The sequence below is a fragment of the Pelophylax lessonae genome (assembly GCF_965119305.1).
Source record: "Pelophylax lessonae genome assembly, chromosome: 6".
Classification (NCBI taxonomy): Eukaryota; Metazoa; Chordata; class Amphibia; order Anura; family Ranidae; genus Pelophylax; species Pelophylax lessonae.
In genome coordinates this window covers 239,962,707-239,984,522 of record NC_138773.1, presented here as the reverse complement: position 1 = coordinate 239,984,522, position 21,816 = coordinate 239,962,707, and the positions used below count along the sequence as shown (strand labels likewise).

Below are 21,816 nucleotides of genomic sequence, written 5' to 3'. Positions count from 1 at the left end.
GTAAAAATGACACTGACAGGGAAGGGGTTAATTTTATTGGAGAGGGAGGGGTTAATGTATGCCTGGTGCCTACTAACGTGTGTGGGGGGAGGTGACTGAGTGACACAGGGACAGATCGCAGGTTCAGCTATGCTGAACTCTGTAATCTGTCACTGTCTGTCACTTAGGAGATCCACCCGCTTTGTTTACACAAGCGGGCGGATCTCCAAACTCGATTCCCCGACGATTGGGGAAGAGCGGCGGTGGTTACCGCCGCTCCTCCCCTGGCCCGACTCCCGCTGTGACTGAATACAGCGGGAGCGAGCTTCCGGCGGCGCGCGTGTGCCGCCCACAAGGGGAGGAGTCCAGCGACGTAGGTCTACGTCGCTGGACGGGAACTAACCACTTTGCCGCAGTAGAGCTCGAGTGAGCGGTCGGCAAGTAGTTAATGGTTTAATTATAAAACATAGCTTGTTTACATATCTAAAAAAAATTGTATATAGCAAACATATGCACATATAGTAAAATATTTAAAATAAATTAATCAAAAATCATTGTAGTTGCCCGTTACATGGTTAGCAAGCCATAAATAAATCTACATTTGGCACAGGTCACTAGTAAAAGCTATTAACAAAGATCTATGAAATTAAACAACTGCTTGAATCACCTTTTGTAGTGTTTTTTTCTAACCTCTATTACATCTCTCTGCATTTTTATACTCAGACCGTGGAAGTCTAACTACATAGGGAAAAAAACTATTTAATCAGGAATATTAATTATTTCAATTCACAGAGAAGACATAATGTAATAATTTCAAATAATACTGGTGTAATAAAATTTTACGAGATAACAAATTGTTAATGAGTTCAAGTACTAGCTCTGGATGTAATATGATTACTTAATATGATAGCTATATTTTCTACTTTTGGCATTTTATGCCTGTTATAAACCCTGAATAAAAACCATAGGAGAAGTTTATCTAGTCTCTGCTTTGGCAGCTAAAACTACACACAGCATGCCCTGTAGGCACTTCCTTCAAGCTGTTGGACGGCGTAGCAGCTGTTCATCCTTTTAAAAATGGCATTTTGCAAAGTCTCCAAAATGGTTCTTATGTCTGTTACCTGCTGTGCTTATTTCATACGACCCATCTTAAAGCAGACATACCAGTAACTTTATAAGCTTGCAAAAATTAATATCGGACATATCACTATATAAAAATATTGTTTTTTAAATGTAACCTTTTATTATTACAAATCAGCTCTTGATATCTAGTCAGGTACATTTGAGGATTGTTCTGGGAGAATTAGGTCACTCAGACTAATGAAGGTACAAAGAATCATTTACTAATCCTTCCTTTTTTCAGTAGTCTGTGTAGTGGCCTTCTAGGCAGTAGGGTAAAAGGTAGCAAGGAAACTAATCTATGAGAGACTGTGACCAAATGTCACATTTGTTGGTCAAAGAGGGAGAGACAGTAAGAGGAACAGAGCTAGGGGTGACTTGATGGATATTTACATCAGTAGTTCACTGGGTAAGGCTACATTCATTACCGCGATTTTACCGCGATTTTTACCGCGATTTACAGGCGTTTTTACAGGCGTTTCTAGATTGAATAGAGACCAATGGAAAACGCCTGTAATCTGCCCAAAAAGAAGCTCATGTACTTTTTTGAACTTTGGGCGTTTTGCTCACAGCGTCAAAACACTCAGATGTGAACAGGGGCCATTGAAATGAATAGGATTTGTCTTGTTGGGCGTTTTGAGAGCTGATCCTAGAGCAGAAAAACGCCCCAAAAATGCCCCAAAACGCCTACATGTGAACAGAGCCTAAGATGCAGCATGGGGGCTGATCATTGAAGATTGTGATGGCGTTTTACACTGGCAGGTTACAAAGTGAGAGGCAGAAGAGGGACTGAAGTTTGTGTGACTACACTGGAAGGTAACAGGGTAAGAAGCAGCAGAAGTAACTGTGAGTGGCAACAGAGGGGTTGATTCACTAAAACTGGAGAGTGTGAAATCTGGTGCAGCTCTGCATAGAAATCAATCAGCTTCCAGTTTTTTTTTTTTTTTTTTGTCAAAGCCTAATTGAACAAGCTGAAGTTAGAAGCTGATTGGCTACTATGCACAACTGCACCAGATTTCCCACTCTCCAGTTTTGGTAAATCAACCCCAGAGTGTGGCGCAGCAGCAGGAAGGCCTATACTGAATGAGACAATATGGTTACTTCAAGCTAAGAGCAAAAGAGCTACCAAATGCTTCATTCCTCGGCCAACATCATAGTCCTTGAAGTAGGAGCTTACTCGAAATGATGCAAACATGGCATCTGACTTCTGGTGAGGAATCATTCATCTGGTTTTCTATTCAACTCAGAACCCAGCATTTCACACGTTTAAATGCACATTAACAAAGATATGCATTTTTGTAGTTTAGGGTAAGTATATTCTATAAACTAAAGAGTGCAGTCTGATTGGCTATTCATCTGGGATCATAAGGGAAGTGGTCTGGTCTGTCATCTGAAATAGCCAGAGGATGGTCCCTGATAGTAAATAGCAGGGGAGGACTGGGCCAGGGGGCAGGGGGGCAATTGCCCCCTGGGCCGCCCTGATGTCTGATTCACCAGGAATGCCTAAAGGATTCCTGGTGAAGAGAAGTAAAAAGTCCCCACCACTGACCTACTGAGTGTGGGATGAAGACAAGGACAGAGCACAGGCCCCCCCCCCCCCAGCATTAACATAGATGGTACAAACTGTGTCTGAGCAGAGGCCGGTTCCATGCCCCACTGGAGACTCTCCTACCCCAGGCAGCCCCGACTAAGCTGTCCCAGCTCCCCCCAACTGCCCCCTGCTGGCCAGGTCGGGAACCCAGATTTGGCCGGTGAGTAGAGAGTATCTGGAGTGGAGCTTCAGCCCAAAATGGGGGTCAAAAAGAGGCGGGGAAGAGGGAGAATGGGAGGGGGGCCAAGTCGCTGCACCATGGGCCTCTGGTCTGTACTTGCCCCCTGGGCCGAAAGTTGCCAGTCTGCCCCTGGTAAATAGCCAACATTATCTGCCTTTGGGGATGATAACATCAATCTATAGATACTTAACATTGGTTTCATATTAGCACAAGTCACAGCATCATACTTGGCAACACAATTTATTTCTACAACATGTAAATCAATGGGAATTTACCCCAATGTCTGGAATCAAGTTAATAAGGGAAACTGAACTATGACTGGAGCTTGATGAGGCCAAAAGTTCAGGGAAGTTGGCATAGTATCCAGTCCGGGACTGATCTAAGTTGTTGCTCATTTTTCAGTAGACTCACCCTTTCAAGTGACTGTTTATTGGTTTTGCGGCAGTTTTATATATTTATACATATACATTTTTCATGAATGTTTGGTCCATTTTTACTATATATGTACAAGCTTTCTTTTACAAATAGAAATGTAATACATGAGGATTATGGGTAAGTTAACCGGTTGCCGACCGCCGCAAGTACATATACTGCGGCGGTCAGCCCCGGCCAGGCAAAGTGACGTACTGGTACGTCACTAGCCTGTCACTGGCTTGTGAGCCAATAGCGGGCGAGCGCGCCCGCGGAGGCGCGCGCCCGCCCTGGCTCGTTCCCTAAGAAGTCAGTGCGTGTGACTGGCGGACCCGATGTCCTCCGGTCACTCGCGATCGTGCGCCGTGAAGGGAGAAAGGCAGGCAGCTAATGTAAACAAAGCCGCTTGTCATTCTCCCCTTCGTAAAAATAGAGATCACCGGTTCTACTATGTAGGACCGTTGATCTCTGTTCTTACACCAGTAGCCATGTCCAATCACAGTTAGAAACACGCCCCTAGGGACATACTTAACCCCTCCTTCCCCAATAAAGTTAACCCCTTCCCTGCCAGTGTCATTTTTACAGTAACAGTGCATATTTATAGCACTGATTACTGTAGTAATGTCACTGGTACCCCCAAAAGTGTCAAAAATGTCAGTCAAGGGTCCGATCTGTCCGCCGCAATGTCGCAGTCCGGCAAAAAAAATCGCAGATCACCGCCATTACTCGTTAAAAAAAAAAAACAACAAAAATCTTTCCCTCAGTTAGTAAACGCAATAACTTTTGCGCAAACCAATCAAAATACGCTTATTGTGATTTTTTTTTACCAAGCATAGGTAGCAGATAACAAATTGGCCAAAAATTTTAAAAATTTTGATTTTTACTTTTTTTTGGGGGGGGAATTTCATATAAAAAAATGTGAAAAATATTGTTATTTTTGCAAAATTTTTGCTCTTTTTTTGTTTATAGCGCATGATCAAAAAATCACACAGGTGATCAAATACCACCAAAAGAAAGCTCTGTTTGTGGGAAAAAAAGGACGTCAAATTCGATTAGGTACAGCATCGCACGACCGTGCAATTGTCCGTTAAAGTCACGCAGTGCCGAATCGCAAAATACCCCCTGGTTGGGGGTAAAATCTTCCGGGGCTTAAGTGGTTAAGGAAAAAGCACAGCAGAAACAGTTTTGATGCTTTGCATTATCTGACTTAAACTTTGGACAAAGCCATTATCAGCTTGTCAAATGTCAGTTTAAGCTACAGAGTTCTGTAAACAGTAGGCTATATACAGTAAGTACTAAATGGAAAGTGAAAACCGTGTAAAAATTAGCCTACAGCTCCACGTGCTCACTAAACAGAAAGTTACTATTAATATGCAATATTTGTTATATTTTCAAAATGTGTCCCGACCATAGTAAATATGGAAACAATATTGAAAATGACCATAAATTTTGTTACATCAATGTATTCAAAAGCACCACAACCTAATAATACTATACAATAGGAATGCCATTACCATACTAACAGGGGAACCCATACTTTTCCAGGGAAAGGTATGTGGGCACTGGAGGACAGTCAGCTGTACAGGTATGATCAAACATCTCTTAGGCACCATTTCAATTTTGTCTATGTTGATGGGAAGAGGTGGAATACCTAAGAAACCTCTAGGCACCATTGTATCAGAGGGAAAACAATAGTGGTCCTACAAGGTTTTACAAGCCGAATCATGCACAGGAAAACATAGGCCTTTGCCTAGAACCTGGTGGATGTCCAGGATGCAGGCTACAACCTTCTTGCTCTTATGGTTACCTAGGGGGATGACCTCAACCCGATAGAACACCTTTGGGATGAATTGGAGCGCAGACTGCGAGCCCAGCCTTCCCATCCAACATCAGTGCCTGACCTCATGAATCTGCTTCTGGAAGAGTGGTCAAACATTCCCATAGACACACTCCTAAACCTTGTGGACAGCCTTCCCAGAGGAGTTGAAGCTATTATAGCTGCAAAGGGTGGGCCAACCCTACGGATAAGACTCGGATGCCATTAAAGTTAATGTGCGTGCAAAGGCAGGTGTCCCAATACTTTTGACAATATAGTGTATATTTGGATTACAGATAAACTAATAAAATGAAGAGCATGGACAGTTTAATAACCACTTTTGCTTGTTGTATAGAGTTGTTTTTTAGTTCCAACGAATGCAGGATAGATTCTAAAACTTTGTTTCCCAAATATAACCTTTCTATGAGAAACCAGATACATTTAAAAATATTTGTTCGGGAAATCCTTTCTATAGTGAGTAATTCATACCATTAAGGCAAAGCTCACATACTGATAACAGATGGCAAGCATTTTAAGGTCTTTTACGTGCCACTGTGCAGGGAGGTACGCGGAGCCACAGATGGGTAAACAGTTTTCTTCCCACTAAACAACATGCTGAGCGGTGACACCGGCTTCACAGCTCTGACCTAGGGAAACAGGTGCTGAGCTCCTCACTCCATTACCTTGTCTTCTTGTTGGTGCCATTGGCTGACCTGCAAGCCGTACTCCAGCCTTAGTCGTTTCTGCCTCATCTTCTTATCTAGCTGCCTCCTTCTGTCTTGTAGCAGTTCCAGAAGGTCTTCAATTCTGGAGCAGCTGCAACGAGCCCCCTTTATCATCTCCGAGCTGGAAACTGGCTGCTGAGATGTGAACTGCTGGATAAATTCAGTGACTTCCTGACTTTTGTTCAGCAAGGCAAGGGATCGCTCTAAAACAGCTTAAAAGAAAAAAGGGAACTTTCAAAAAAACGATTTTTTGTTCATTTTTGTGCATTCCCAATCTTTTAAATATCATCTATCTGAACTTCACCAGCGTATAACATTTATCCTTAAACTGATCATAGAAAGATTTTTTTTTTTTAATGTTTTGGATATATTTAAATGTGATTAAATTAATTTAAATAAATTCATTTTTTATAACTTTTCCGTTGACAGCTTTTAGTTGTACAGTATATGTACATAGGGTAATCATATTTGCTCGCAGGCACGGACTGGCCATAGGGCAGACCGGGCATTGTCCCGGTGGGCCGCGGCGCTGCTCTCACTCAGCTCAGAGTCATCACAGACACAGACAGTAGAAGACGTTCCCTCACTGCGGCCGCTGTATACATAACAAGCAAATTGCTTGTTATGTATACAGACTATGCTTCCTGCATTGTGATTGGCCTTCACTGCCTTTTCCAGTGTCTGTTAGTCTAATCAGACTGATTTAAAACAAAGCAATCTCTAGGAGTGTGTTGCTGTTAGCATGTGGAGAAAATTAGATTTTTTTCACAAAAAGTCCAGTTTGTTGGAAAATATTTATGTTTAACAGCAAGAATTCAGAAGTGGTTGTTTCTGCCTGAGGTGCTTGATTTGCAGTGAATAGTTCACATTATTGTCATTAGCTATGACTATGGCCACTCTGGCTGAAATGTGTCAGCATTCCTGCATGACTGTGTGCTTAGCCTGATGTAACAATTAAAAATGTATTGTTTTTCTCTGGAACCTCATCGTGATGTGGAGTTTTTACTGAAAATGGTGTATCTAAGCTAAGCCAACAGAGGTTTGAATCACACACTGGTGCCTCGCAGCTGGTGTGATTGAGGTGTACAGATCTATCGTGATGTGGAGTATTTACTGCAAATGTGGTACCTAAGCTAAGCCAACAGAGCTTTGGATCTCACACCAATGCCTTGCAGCTGATGTGTGATTGGGGTGTAGAGATCCATCATATTGATGTGGAGAATTTACTGCAAATGTTGTTCCTAAGTTAAGCCAACAAAGGCTTGAATCTCACACTGGTGCCTTGCAGCTGATGTGATTGGGGTGTAGAGATCCATCATTGTGATGTGGAGTATTTAATGTAAATGTTGTACCTAAGCTAAGCCAACAGAGGCCTGAATCTTACACCGGTGTGTCACAGCTGATGTGATTGGGTTGAAGAGATCCATCATTGTGATGTGGAGTATTTACTGTAAATGTTGTACCTAAGCTAAGCCAACAGAGGCCTGAATCTTACACCGGTGTGTCACAGCTGATGTGATTGGGTTGAAGAGATCCATCATTGTGATGTGGAGTATTTACTGTAAATGTTGTACCTAAGCTAAGCCAACAGAGGCCTGAATCTTACACCGGTGTGTCACAGCTGATGTGATTGGAGTGAAGAGATCCATCATCATGATGTGGAGTATTTACTGCAAATGTTGTAACTAAGCTAAGCCAACAGAGGCTTGAGTCTGACACCAGTGCCTTGCAGCTGATATGATTGAGGTGTAGGGATCTGTCGTTGTGATATAGAGTATTTACTGCAAATGTTGTACCTAAGCTAAGCCAACAGAGGCTTGAATCTCACACCGGTGTCTCGCAACTGATGTGATTGGGTTGAAGAGATCCATCATCATGATGTGGAGTATTTACTGCAAATGTTGTACCTAATCTAAGCCAACAGAGGCTTGAATCTCACACCGGTGCATAGCAGGTGATTTGATTGGGGTGAAGAGATCAATCATTGTGATGTGGGGTATTTTCTGTAAATATTATATCTAAGCTAAGCCAACAGAGGCTTAAATGTCATACTGGTGTGCCGCAGCTGATGTGATTGGGATGAAGAGATCCATCATCTTGATGTGGATTATTTACTACAAATGTTGTACCTAAGCTAAGCCAACAGAGGCTTGGATCTCACACCAGTGCCTTGCAGCTGATGTGATTGGGGTGTAGAGATCCATCATCATGATGTGGAGTATTTACTGCAAATGTAACTAAGCTAAGCCAACAGAGGCTTGAGTCTCACACCAGTGCCTTGCAGCTGATGTGATTGAGGTGTAGGGATCTGTCATTGTGATATGGAGTATTTACTGCAAACATTGTACCTAAGCTAAGCCAACAGAGGCTTAAATCTAACACCAGTGTCTTGCAGCTGATGTGATTGGGCTAAAGAGATCCATCATCGTGATGTGGAGTATTTACTGCAAATGTTTTTAGGGGTTGGTACCTCAAGCCAAATTCATGAGTGGGGACTTTTGAGGCAAGTAATAATAATAATGGTAACAATACAGAGTAGTAAAATAAGACAAGTATTTAATGTCTTATACTGAGTGGTGTATATACAAAATACAAAAATCAATCGTGAAGGGTTATAGACCCAAGTGAAGAGAGGTGTGAATAGTTGAGAGTTTTTGTGACAGGTGTTTATTTTAGGGACTATTTAGGATAAATCTCTGTCTTGTCAGAGAGTTTCTCCTGCGTTTTTCCAACGCGTTTCGGCTCTTAAATGAGCCTTTGTCAAGGGTAGTAGTCACAAGTTATCAATTTTTTCTCTCCATGTGTAATTATGTTTATCCCTTTAGAACAGCAAGAACCTTAGCCGCATCAATCAATATTGGACGAGTGTTGCCAATTGGGGCATACACCTGTTCAATCACTTCTGTCAATACAGAGATATGTGTTTATTCCAGATTGGATCCTACATGTGTCAGTCACATCAGGGACTGTGTATTTCTTTGAATTAGTTCAGATATAGGATTCCTTAATTCCTCTGTTTTTGGAGGATCTTATTCTGAGATGTAGAGTCTTAGTGCATTTTTGTGTGGATGTCCACCTCAGTTGGATACTTGTCCCCCAGTAGTCGGTTCCCAATTCCTTCCTGATGCTTCGCTGTAGTCCGTCCTCTCTCCTCCCTGTCTGGTGGGAAGTGTACCTAAGCTTAGTCAACAGAGGCTTGAGTCTCACACCAGTGCCTCGCAGCTGATGTGATTGGGGTGTAGAGATCTGTCATTGTGATGTGGAGAATTTACTGCAAATGTTGTTTCTAAACTAAGTCAACAGAGGCTTGAATCTTTCACTGGTGCCTGGCAGCTGATCTAATTGGGATGTAGAGATCCATCATCATGATGTGGAGTGCTTACTGCAAATGTTGTACCTAAGCTAAGCCAAAAGAGGCTTGAATCTCTGAATCTCACACAGGTGTCTCGCAGCTGATGTGATTGGAGTGAAGTGATCCATCATCGTAATGTGGAGTATTTACTGCAAATTTTGCACCTAAGCTTAGCCAACAGAGGCTTAAGTCTCACACCGGTGTCTCGCAGCTGATGTGATTGGGGTGTAGTGATCGAGCACTCCTTCCTGATTGTATGAGCTGCTTGATTGTCGCAAACGATGCTCAAATTGTTTGCTATGTTTGGAAGTTCCGAGCCATGTATGACAACTCTAATTATCCATTGTGGATAATAATTTAATATATAGGTGTCACAGTAAATGCTGTATGGCTTGGTCAGGCAGGTACAAAATTTGCCTGGGTTAAAATAAAATATATGCATGTGCACTGAATGGGAGCCACAAATATAACATGGTAGCTGGGTAGGATGATATTCCCTTTCAAGTCACCCTACAAGGAGTCTATGAATTGTGGATGCCCATGGAGGGATGATGCATGTGATCTCAAGATCACCTAGCTGATAAGTATTAGGTGAACAGGTGTAGCATCTGACTATGGTATTTTGGGACTGAATTACACTTTACTAAAAGAAGAAGCAACTTTGATGCTCATTCATATAAGTCATTTGTTTTCCTAAAAAGTAGCTGGGTATATGGTGGGGCCTTGACCAAGGGAAGGACTTTAAAGAAGGACTTTAATACCACTTTAAAGAAGGACATTAAAGTGGTATTAAACCTAAAAACAAAAATGCAATATATTGCATTTTAACAGTTCTTAGATGTGGTGTCTGCATTAGTTTCCTTTTTTGTTTTTCCTTTATTTCACCTGGTGTTCTGGCCAGTAACACACTTGCTGTCTTACGATGTCTGCATTCTGGATGAAGCATTAAAGCAGACACCTGTGGACAGCAGTATTGTCAGTTTTTGGAGAGAGTAGTATTAGATGTACTAGCAGATTTAGATGAACTTGACTAACAAATTGAAGCTGGAACTCCAGCTAACACACTTTAAACAGTTACAGCAAACAGATGTTGTCCTTTTTGGGATAAAGGTTTTGCATAAATCTATAAAAGCTGTCTATTGTAAGCACATCTGTCACTATTAAATGGTATGTCTCAACTCTCTAACTGCTACTGTCCCAACCCTCTACAGCTTAGTGTGTTAAAGGAACATAATGGGCTTGCTGGCTGGATCATAAGGTTAAAATAAAGGAAAAAAATCACCACCACATGTAAAAATTGGCAAGGTGCAATTTAATTTTTAATTTTATTTTTTTAAGGTTTAATAGCACTTTAGGAATTGGTATGTAGTGCTCCAGGTCTCCCTAGCTAGTACAAGTACAGAGGCTGTCTGCCACAGACACTGTTCCATGTACACTGACAATACAGGCTCAGTCAGGCTCAGGGGGTTCAGGGATCAGGATACTCCAAAGAATAACAGAAACAACAAGGGGACAACTTTTCACTAATCTTCTCTAAGCAGCCTTTTCTGGAGGTAACAGGGCATTGCCAGTATATCTAGGACTCTATAGGAACAGTCCCAGTCCATATAGCATCCTCTGGCACTTAGTTTCCTTCTAGCACTTGCACACACATGAGTCCACAGCAAGGTTTTTACTCACAATGTCCCAGGAGCTGTCTGCCACCCAGCATCCACAGGTAGCTCCTCAGTGAGGGAGACAAAAGATCCTGCTCCAGACCAGGACTCTAGGATAATGTCCTCCATCAAATAATCCTTTAGCAAACTTCTCCAGGTCCTCAGTCCAGCTCCTACTGAGGCCCAGACTGCAATTCATGTTTCTTTCTAGGTATCTCTCAGGGGCAGCAGCCCCAGAGGATCTGGAGCCCTACCTAGAGAGGAAAGAACACTCTGGAAATGCTTCCCAAACAATTATCACCTTTTCAACCACCTTCTGGATGCCTCCTTCTGGGGATTAGCTGAGACATGATAAAGTTTCATACTGTTCTTTTGACTCCTGCCCTATATTCCAGAAGCTTCTTCCTCAAGCAGGTGAGAGAATTCAAACACCCAACTAGGAAAACCTGACCAGACAAAATTAATAAATCACTGCTCCAATGACTGCAGTAAAGACAAAAACTAAATTTAGCCTAGAAGCCTAACTAGAGGAGAGTACTACAGGTACAATAGTTTTCTTTTTTCCTGATGGTTCCCCACCAATTGAAGAAGGATATTAGAAGGACTTTGAGACATAATACATAAATTATCTTTTTTCTTTATGTTTCTCCACCAATTGAAAGGGATATTGGAAGGACTTTGAAAAGTTGTGCCTAGTTCTTTTTATTTTGTGGTCCTCCACCAACTTTTTTTATTAAGCTTATTTTGATTAGTAAACTATGAGCGACTCTCCCTTCCTATTTTGTATGCTGTCTTTTATGTGGCTTTTCTGTTGCTAAAAGAGTGGAGACATACGCATACCTATCCATTCATCCAGGCAGCAGACTGTGGTAGTGGAGGCTCTGATCTATCAGTCTGGACGGCATACTGTAGATGTGGAGGATGACTTCCATTCATCCATCTATTCAGTTAACAAGTGGAGTGATCGGAGGCTGCTAAGTCTATCCATCAATCCATTAGTGGAATGTGTTGCCCAAAAGCACTGTTAGACCTCTTATGCTTTGGGGTCTGACCTTCTGGTAAGCAAAATTTGTGTCGCATGTTTAAGTGCAATGTGGTGATTAGGAAGATGATCCTAACCTCTGACATTTGGGACACAGTACTAGAACTTAGAACTTAAATTAGAACTTTTCTCATTTTATTTGCACTGGACTCTTTTTTTTTTTTTGATAGTGATATAATTTTTGATCTGGACTCATTAATGACTTTTTAGCAAATTTGTATTTATTATTTATATGACAGCACAACACATATATGGTTTCATTTCATGTACACGCTAGCTCACGAATGACCTTTTTCATGGGCATTGAGAATTGGAGGTGATCCTGTTACTTTTCGTGTATTCTTCACTACTTGTAACTCTTATAGAACACACCTATGGGGTTTTCTTTTAAGACTAATATTAAAAAAATATATATTATTGGCACCCTCACCCTATTTGGGGATTTTTGAGGGGGTACATGTTTGGTAATATAACTTTACAGCATGGGATCCCCTACCTTGTTTGCAGCTGTTCAGCATAAGTTGCTGTCATAGTCTGGATTACATATCGCTAGCCACATCTACATTGATAATAGGGTTCAGTTGGTCCTTTTTGGGGGGGCTTTTATTGAGCTTGTTCTGGAGGGTTAAATGTATAGGGGTAGCCTGGTTATTTAAGACAGTAATAATGATTTTTCAGGTTTTTTGATCAGACAAAATTAATAAAGGATTCAATGCGTGCACTGTATTTTACTTTTATTATTCTTTTTTTCTTGTGGAAATCTAAAATAAGGCATGTCATTTTCATCTAGGTCCTTCATTTGTAATCAGATTAATTAACCTTTCTGCCATGCTTGCCAGATTACCCAAACCTGGAAAGAAATATTGCATTCATAGTGGAAAACCTTTTTTTCCAGATGTTTTTAAAGGAACTCAATATTGAGATAAATATGGAGGTTCTGGAAAATGCTGGTTGCCCAGGTCTTCTTCTGATCTTGTGGTTTCAATATGTTTGAGTCATTGACCCAGAACAAGTCAGAATTCCTGATCTGCATATCTGTAATAGTCTGTGACAAATAAAGGACTACTGGACCATTATGAGAGATAAGCAATTAGCATTTTCAAAAGTGGAGGTGAGCAATTGCATATTTGCTGCAGTACAGGTTTTCTTTACACTTAATAACTTTTATACATGAAGACCATTTACATGAAAGGCATTCCTTACCTCTTGTATGCTGTTGGTGCTGTTGCAGGCATTCTGGAATATTTTCGACAGTTTCTTGTATGTTCTGGAGAAAGGCCTCTGCATTATCAACTGCATCAGCAAACTAAAAAGGCAGAAGAAAGGAGCATATATTGAAATCTGATGAGAAACAGCATGAACAAATGCTTATAAATTCTTGTCTGTTCCATAGACTAAAAGCTACTGCAAAAAATACACCTTCAAGTTCATACTATAAATCATAGAAATCTTGCAAGCTACCTACTTTTAGCAATACATATAATATACAGGCTTAAATAATAATGCAAAATGTGATGTGTATAACCTTTAATGCAAGCTCAGAGGCTTAACCACTTGCCGACTGCCGCCTGACTATATACGGCGGCAGTCAGCCCCTCACAGGCAAAGTGATGTATGGGTAGGTCACTAGCCTGTGAGGCTCTAGGGAGCGAGCGCGCGCCGCCGGAGGCACGCTCCCGCTCGCTCACGGAGACATCCCCCCCCCCAGCGCGAGTGACGAGTGAGCCGCGGACCCAATGTCCGCCACTCAACTCGCGATCCTCCGGTACAGCGGGAGAAAGGCAGGCGGCTAGTGTAAACAAAGCCGCCTGTCATTCTCCCCTGTGTAACAGCACAGATCATACGGTCCTGCTATGTAGGACCGTAGATCTCTGCTGTTACACACACAGCCCCATCCAATCACAGTTAGAATCACACCCCTAGGGACACACTTAACCCCTCCCTCTCAAATAAAGTTAACCCCTTCACTGCCAGTGTCATTTTTACAGTAACAGTGCATATGTATAGCACTGATTACTGTAGTAATGTCACTGGTACCCCCAAAAGTGTCAAAAATGTCAGTCAAGGGTCCGATCTGTCCGCCGCAATGTCGCAGTCCCGCAAAAAAAAAATCGCAGATCGCCGCCATTACTCGTTAAAAATAAAAATGACAAAAATCTTTCCCTTAGTTAGTAAGCGCAATAACTTTTGCGCAAACCAATCAAAATACGCTTTTTGCGATTTTTTTTTTACCAAACATATGGTAAAAAAAAATTGGCCTAAAATGTTAAAAAATTTTGATTTTTACATTTTGTTGGGGGGGAATTTCATATAAAAAATTTGAAAAATATTGTTATTTTTGCAAAATTCTTGCTCTTTTTTTGTTTATAGCGCATGATCAAAACATCGCACAGGTGGTCAAATACCACCAAAAGAAAGCTCTGTTTGTGGGAAAAAAAAGGACGTCAATTTCATTTGGGTACAGTGTCGCACGACCGCGCAATTGTCTGTTAAAGTCATGCAGTGCTGAATCGCAAAATAGGCCCTGGTCAGGAAGGGGGTAAAATCTTCCGGGGCTTAAGTGGTTAATGCTCAGGTTCTTTTCCTCTCTGCATGCCCCTGAAACGGGGATAATGGGGAGCAAGGACAGGAGGGAGAAGTGGTGGATTTTTTAGCAGCAGAGTTGCTAGCGGATAGAAAGCGACGTTCAATTGTCTTGTACAATTTTCCTTTAGATTTACCAAAACCATATAATATGAGGTCAAAACTAAACAACTTTTAATTGTATCCAATTAGGGCAGGCCCTTGCGCTACATAGTTTAATGTAAATCTAAAAGAAAATTGTACAAGCAAATTTAACATGTATGGCCAACCTTAGTGTTTCAGTATTAGGGGTGCTGGGAGGCAGGGAGGTTCAGAGTCGGGGGCGCAGGGAGGTTTAGTGACAGGGGTTCCGAGTGACAGGGAAATGTCAAGGTGCAGAGTGCCAGAGGTACTGTGTTCATCATAGCCCTGATTAGAAAAGCGTACTTGTTTTAAGCCTACAGGGAGGCTTCTCTAACTGAGTGCCTCCTGGTATGATGCAGGCTCTTGGACTGCATTACCCACTAATCTAAAGTAAGTACAAGGGGATTTAGTTATCAGGAGGAAGAGGGGATAATTTAGACCTCCTTTAGACTCACATGTTGCAGTAATGCAGTAGCCCAAGCCACTGCACCTATGGCTTTCTGAATATCTGAGCAGTAGCTGCATCTGATAGGATGTAGTCATTGTTCTACTGACAATATTCCATGCCGAATAATCTCCAACACTTATTGTCAATAATACTGATCCAAGCCAATCCACCTAAAAGTGACAATTATAGGTGAACGAGTCAGCCCTGTTTTTCTGTGTCTCAGAGGCTACAGCAGTTAGACCTCCTTGTAATAATACCTACCTCTGTTCCTGTAAACCTGAGAGTTTTTGGTGTTCCAACCCACCTTTGAATGTTAAAGCATCTCTTGTTACATTCTCCATTATATAAAATAAATCAAACTAGAAGAGTTGTATTCCCTCATACTAGCAAAAGAGCCCCTGGCAGAGATAAGATGCTGTAGGGAGATTCATTTTTTAGCATCTACCATGACTTGTGAGACCAACCTGTTATCGTTCTACAAGGAAGTAAGTGAGAAATTGGGTGGTGGAAGTCCAGTGGACATTTAACACTGTAACTAATAAACATTTAATCTATAAAATAAGGTGTGGAGTTGATAAAATTGTACGTGTATGGATAAGATAATGGTTACATGAGGGGGTCCAGAAAGTAGTGATAAAGGACTTGTTCTCTAAATAGTCTAAAGTTGTGAGTGGTGTGTCCCAGGGTTCTGTCTTGGGCCCAATGCAGTTCAATTTGTTTATTAACCACTTAAGCCCCGGAAGATTTTACCCCCTTCCTGACCAGGCCCTATTTTGCGATTCGGTACTGCGTGACTTTAACGGACAATTGCGCGGTCGTGCGACGCTGTACCTAAACGAATTTGACGTCCTTTTTTTTCCCCACAAACAGAGCTTTCTTTTGGTGGTATTTGATCACCTGTGCGATTTTTTGATCATGCGCTATAAACAAAAAAAAGAGCATAAATTTTGAAAAAATAACATTTTTTTTCACATTTTTTTATATTAAATTCCCCCCAAAAAATGTAAAAATCAAAATTTTTTAACATTTTTGGCCAATTTGTTTTCTGCTACATATGTTTAGTAAAAAAAATCGCAATAAGCGTATTTTGATAACGAAAATTTTTTTTAACGAGTAATGGCAGCGATCTGCGATTTTTTTGCGGGACTGCGACATTGCGGCGGACAGATCGGACCCTTGACTGACATTTTTGACACTTTTGGGGGTACCAGTGACATTACTACAGTAATCAGTGCTATACATATGCACTGTTACTGTAAAAATTACACTGGCAGGGAAGGGGTTAACTTTATTGGAGAAGGAGGGTTTAAGTGTGTCCCTAGGGGCGTGTTTCTAACTGTGATTGGATGTGGCTGTTCATGTAACAGCAGAGATTTACAGTCCTACATAGCAGGACCGTATGATCTCTGCTGTTACACAAGGGAGAATGACAGGCGGCTTTGTTTACATTAGCCGCCTGCCTTTCTCCCTCTGTAACTGACGATCGCGAGTGACCGGCGGACATCGGGTCCGCCGGTCACTCGCGCGGAGGTATCCGTGAACGAGCGGGGGCGGGAGCGCGCCTCCAGCGGCGCGTGCTCGCCCCCTATTGGCACACAGGCGAGTGACGTACCGGTATGTCACTTTGCCTGCACGGGCTGACCGCCGCAGTATACGTACTTGCAGCGGTCGGCAAGTGGTTAATGATATAGAGGTTGAGATCAATAGCTCATGTTTAGGCCATATATTCAAGAGATAAATCAATAATAGTATCCCTTTACAAAACACTGGTTCAGCCTCATCTTGAATATGCAGTTCAGTTTTGATTGCCAATCCTCAGGAAAGATGTTGGTGAATTTGAAGGAGTTTAATGAAGGGCAGCAAAATGAATAAGGGGGTTGTGGACCTCAATCATGACATGATCCTCCAGCCAGCCTTTGCCATAATGTGCTAGTTTACACTGAATACTAATATATTATGACAAGCTTACCTTTTAAATGGAGCCCTCCACTGACTTGTTGTCACCGCTGCCAATGCTTCCGTCTTCACCCGATATTTGTTGTGGGTTTATGCAGGTCTGGCCATTTAAATGGATGGACCACGATGACATCATTTCTGTGCATGTGTACAGGATTCATGATCGTGCCACAGCACTCTATGTATGCATTGATAGCACACTCAGAATGCCCTGAATGCAGAGCTACTGTACATACACTGGTGACATTGGGGAATTGTTAAAGAATTAAAATCACACACAAATTCCGTAGGTTGAACTGCACAGTGTGTCTTTTTTCATTCTTATAAACTAAGTAACTATGTAACGGAACACCAGTTTTCGGTGAAATGATCATTACAATGTATAATGAAAAGATCTAAAGAATCTAGACAACCTTGGCTTTAATTGGTTGTAAAGGCAGAGGTTTTGGTTTTTTGCCTTAGTGCATTCTATGCATTAAGGTAAATAGCCTTTGTGTGCAGTAGCTGCCATCAGCCCCCTTAATACTTACCTGAGGCCCCTCTCTATCCAGTGATGTCCACGAATGCCTCAGCCACTCGGGACTCTCTCTCCTGATGGGCTGAGATACAGCAGCGGTGCCACTGGCTCCCACTGATGTCAATCAATTTCAGATAGCCAATCAGGAAAGAGAGAGGTGGGGCCGAACAGCAGCTCCATATCTGAATGGATACAGGGAGCTGCAGCTCTGCTCGGATGCCCCAAAAGAAAGCTGCTTGCTGTGGGTGCACTCAACAAGAGGGAGGGGCCAGGAGAGCCAAAAAGGGACCCGAGAAGAGGAGGATCTGCGCTGCCCTGTGCAAAACCACTACACAGGGCAGGTAAGTATAATGTGTTTAAATGAAATAATGGAAACCCACTAGGTGGCACCATGAGCCACATCTATGACTGCTTAGTGATGTTGATTGATGCATACGTGTTATATGCTGTAATAAAAATAGGAACCTGCACTGCAGTATTGAAGAATTCAGAAGTGATATGTAACAAGTCTCTTCTTTTTTCCAACACACTGATAAGGGAATCCCAGGCTTCCTTTAGAGTTGCTGCCATGGCATCATATATTTGACTTTGGTCTTTATGCTGTTCAGCTGTCTCATCAGCCTGACATAACAGATCCCATACTTGGTCTTCTAGAGACTGTGAAGAGAGAGGAACAACTTTCATAGGAACACAAAATACAAAATCTAACAACAAGCATAACATTAGTATTGCACCAAATGTGTCACAACAATAGCTTTATTTACCACTTGCCTACCGGGCACTTAAACCCCCTTCTTGCCCAGACCAATTTTCAGCTTTCAGCTCTGTAGCACTTTGAATGACAATTGTGCGGTCATGCAACACTGTACCCAAATTACATTTTTATCATTTTTTTTCACACAAATAAAGCTTTCTTTTGGTGGTATTTATTCACTACTGGGGTTTTTATCTTTTGCTAAACAAAAAAAAAAAAAGACCAAAAATTTTGAAAGAAAAAAAAAAAAAAACATTCTTCATAGTTGGTTATGAAATTTTGCAAACAGGAAATTTTTCTCCTTCATTGATGTGCGCTGATGAGGCTGAACTGATGGGCACTGATAGTCACTGCTAGGCTGTATTGATGGACACTGATAGGCACTAATAAGGCAGCACTGCTGGGCGATGATAAGGCAGCACTGGCGGGCACTGATAGGTGGCATTGATATTTGGCACTGATGGGTTGCACTGATAGGTGGCACTCATGGACACTGATGGGCGGCACTGAAAGACACTTATAGGTGACACTGAAGGCCATTAATAGGTGGCACTGATAGGTGGCACTAATGGGCACTGATGATGGCAATGATGGGCACTGATAGGCACTGGTAGGTGACACTGATAGGCAACACTGATGATGAGGCACTGATAGGTGGCACTGGTGGGAATTGATAGGTGGCATTGGTGGGCACTGATAGGCAGCACTGATGATGAGACACTGATAGGTGGCACTTGTGGGAATTGATAGGCAGCACTGATTTGCACTGGTATATGGCACTGGTGGACACTCGCAGGTGGCACTGGTGGGCACAGATGAGGTGGCAGTGGCTCTTTCTGTGTTCGGGACCGATGTCCCTCTGACAGAAGCCAGTAATCAGCTTTTTTTTCTCTCCTCACGCTGTCAGGCACGCAGGCAGCTCATGCACGGGAGGATGTACATAGACACCCTCCCAGCAAATATTAGGCCCACGCTGTAGCAGTCTTTGGGCTATAGAGCGGGCAGGAAGAGGTTAAAAAAAGTGTATCTAAAGCCAAACCTTTCATTTTTTTTTCATTTTTGCTGGATTAGGTATGTGTTCATCTATCATTTCTTTATTTATTTATTTTGTGTTCTTTAATAATCCTGGTGACTCTTGTCTCTGGGACCAAAGGTAAAAGGGAAATCCAAAAGTTGTCACTGTAACAGAAATAATGAGAGGAAATTCTTTCAGGGTGGAAAATATATTGCAGTAACAACTATTTAAGGCATATTTCCCTTACTTTGGAGAGATTCCTCTCACTTCCTGATGAGTCTATAGGACAGGAAGTGCAGGGAATCCTCCCCAGAGGGACATAGATGGAAAACTGGTTTTAACCTCTTCTAAAGTCTTCCAGTCTAAAATTCAAAAACATTTTGACTTTAGCAATACTTTAAATTGGTTGAATTTGACACTATGAGGGCCTTTGACTGTTTGACTTTTTGATTGCATTCCAAAGCATATTTTAATTGATATTCTTTGAGTTTATATATTATAACTATAGCCATACAAACTGACAGTGCTTTATGTATTTATTTTACTCAATTATAAAGGTGTGACATCTTCCACAGAGCTTTGTGGAGAAGCTAATTCATTTGCATTAATCTCTATGTCCAAATTAACTTACAGTTTGTTGTCCTTTTCAAATTCGAACATATATTTTAGGGCAAAATATCCCTAGATGTAAACTAACCTACTGCTAAGTTTTTGGATTGTGGAGGGACACCAGAGTTCCCTGGAATAAACCAATGCATTTCCTGGTAAAATTGAATGGGAATCCTTTACAAATAAGATTGTTTTTACATAATGTAGTTCAATACATTGAAAAAGAACACATTTCCAATATGCTGAATTATTACTGCTGCCTATGATACCATTGGGGAAATGGCACCTTTCCCTGTAATGCACACCCTCAACAGGCATAGCCAGGGAGGCACGGGGAGGCATGATCCCTTCTAGAAGCTGTCTCCAATTATTTACCCTCTTCCTCAGCACACAACACTAGCATCAGTCCAGGTCAGAATAAATATTCATAACCTAATACACTATATCCTCTATCTCTATCTACTGAAGAACACTCCCCAGAAGCAAGGAGAAGCAAAGAATGCCCCTGGGCATAGGAAAAACTTAACAAACCCAGAACACATAAACAAAGCTCAGGCTAGCTACAGCCTTGTTGTAAACAATAAACTGATATTAGAAATACTCTAGGTTAAGAGAGGATTCCTACATTGGCATAGAAACAAACAAAGAAAAATCAATGCTGCAAGCTAAAAGAAAGAAGCATGAATCCTAGTTAGAGCTCAGCTGGGCCTTTGTGTCTGTATGAATGTGTAAAAATCAAATATTAGTGCATTTAAACGTCCATCAAACAGTCCATATAAAAATCGTGCTTTGTGTCCTCAAGTGTTAACAGGAAGCCAACATTCCCATAGGCTACAGAAGAAGTCAATGAGAGATTGAACGATCTGACGTAACGCGTATAGGGGGCGGAGCCTGCGCGCCTGACGCTGATCTTCCGTGTATCGCTATTTGTTTCTCTGCTAATACAAGCAGGCACGGCTGAGTGCCTGTTAAATGTGAGTACCTTGTGCTATTTGAATAAAAGTTCATTATATTGCAAACAGAAAGCACTATAGTTTGTTCTTTATCCCCACATTATATGCCCTCATTCCAGAGTTGAGAAGCTGGAAAGAGATCTCTGGGTCCTGTATATCTGCATGTGAGCTGATGCTGACCCGTTTGGGTCCTGTGTTGAGGTGAGAGGCCAATTCACCTGGTGAAGGGATTTGCACACAAGAGGTGTTTGATATATCCTATGGGAATGTTGGCTTCCTGTTAACACTTGAGGACACAAAGCACGATTTTTATATGGACTGTTTGATGGATGTTTATATGCACTAATATTTGATTTTTACACATTCATCTGGCGTGTCACTTCCTTTATATTGGTTACTTTAATTTTGAGGTGTGGACATAATTTAGTGTATGCTGCCGGTCTTTATATCACCATATATGCACATATATTTTTGCACTGTATGATTTTATATCATTTGACACAGTAATTTTGTTTATTATATTCACTGTTGGGTTTTGCGCTGATAGTTTTTTGTTTTCTATACCCTTGTGTCTGTAGGCCTGGTAAGATATGCTGTTTCTGTCACCCCCTACTGCCAATTATTAGAATGTTTTAGGATACCCGGTGCCCATCCTGGTTACCGGAACCTATTAGAGAATATTGCAGAAAATAGCCAACAGAGGGGACTAGGAACTCCATATTTTGAAACTCTGATGAACTTGGTGAGTAGGTAGCATCCCAAAAAAAAGGTAATTGCTTAGGGGGAGTTGTACATTTAACCACTTCTGGACCGTAAGGATTTACCCCCTCATTGACCGGGGCCTTTTTTTTTCCGTTACTTTAACTGACAATTGCACGGTTATGCGACACTGTACCCTAATAAAATGTATGTCCTTTTTCCCCCCACAAATAGAGCTTTCTTTTGATGGTATTTGATCACCTCTGCGATTTTTATTTTTACGCTATA

The 21,816-nt window shown here is 41.6% G+C and overlaps 1 protein-coding gene across 2 annotated transcripts in view; it reads right to left on the bottom strand.

The window, feature by feature from the left end:
• CCDC141 (coiled-coil domain containing 141) overlaps positions 1-21,816 on the bottom strand; it is a 235,591-nt gene that overhangs the window by 128,946 nt on the left and 84,829 nt on the right. For both annotated transcript variants that reach the window (XM_082261213.1, XM_082261214.1), the window contains exons 3-5: positions 17,964-18,155; positions 13,075-13,177; positions 5,781-6,034 (exon numbers count right to left, since the gene is read on the bottom strand). In XM_082261213.1, the coding sequence (XP_082117339.1) occupies positions 5,781-6,034; positions 13,075-13,177; positions 17,964-18,155 (549 nt within the window). The remainder of the gene's footprint in view (positions 1-5,780; positions 6,035-13,074; positions 13,178-17,963; positions 18,156-21,816) is intronic.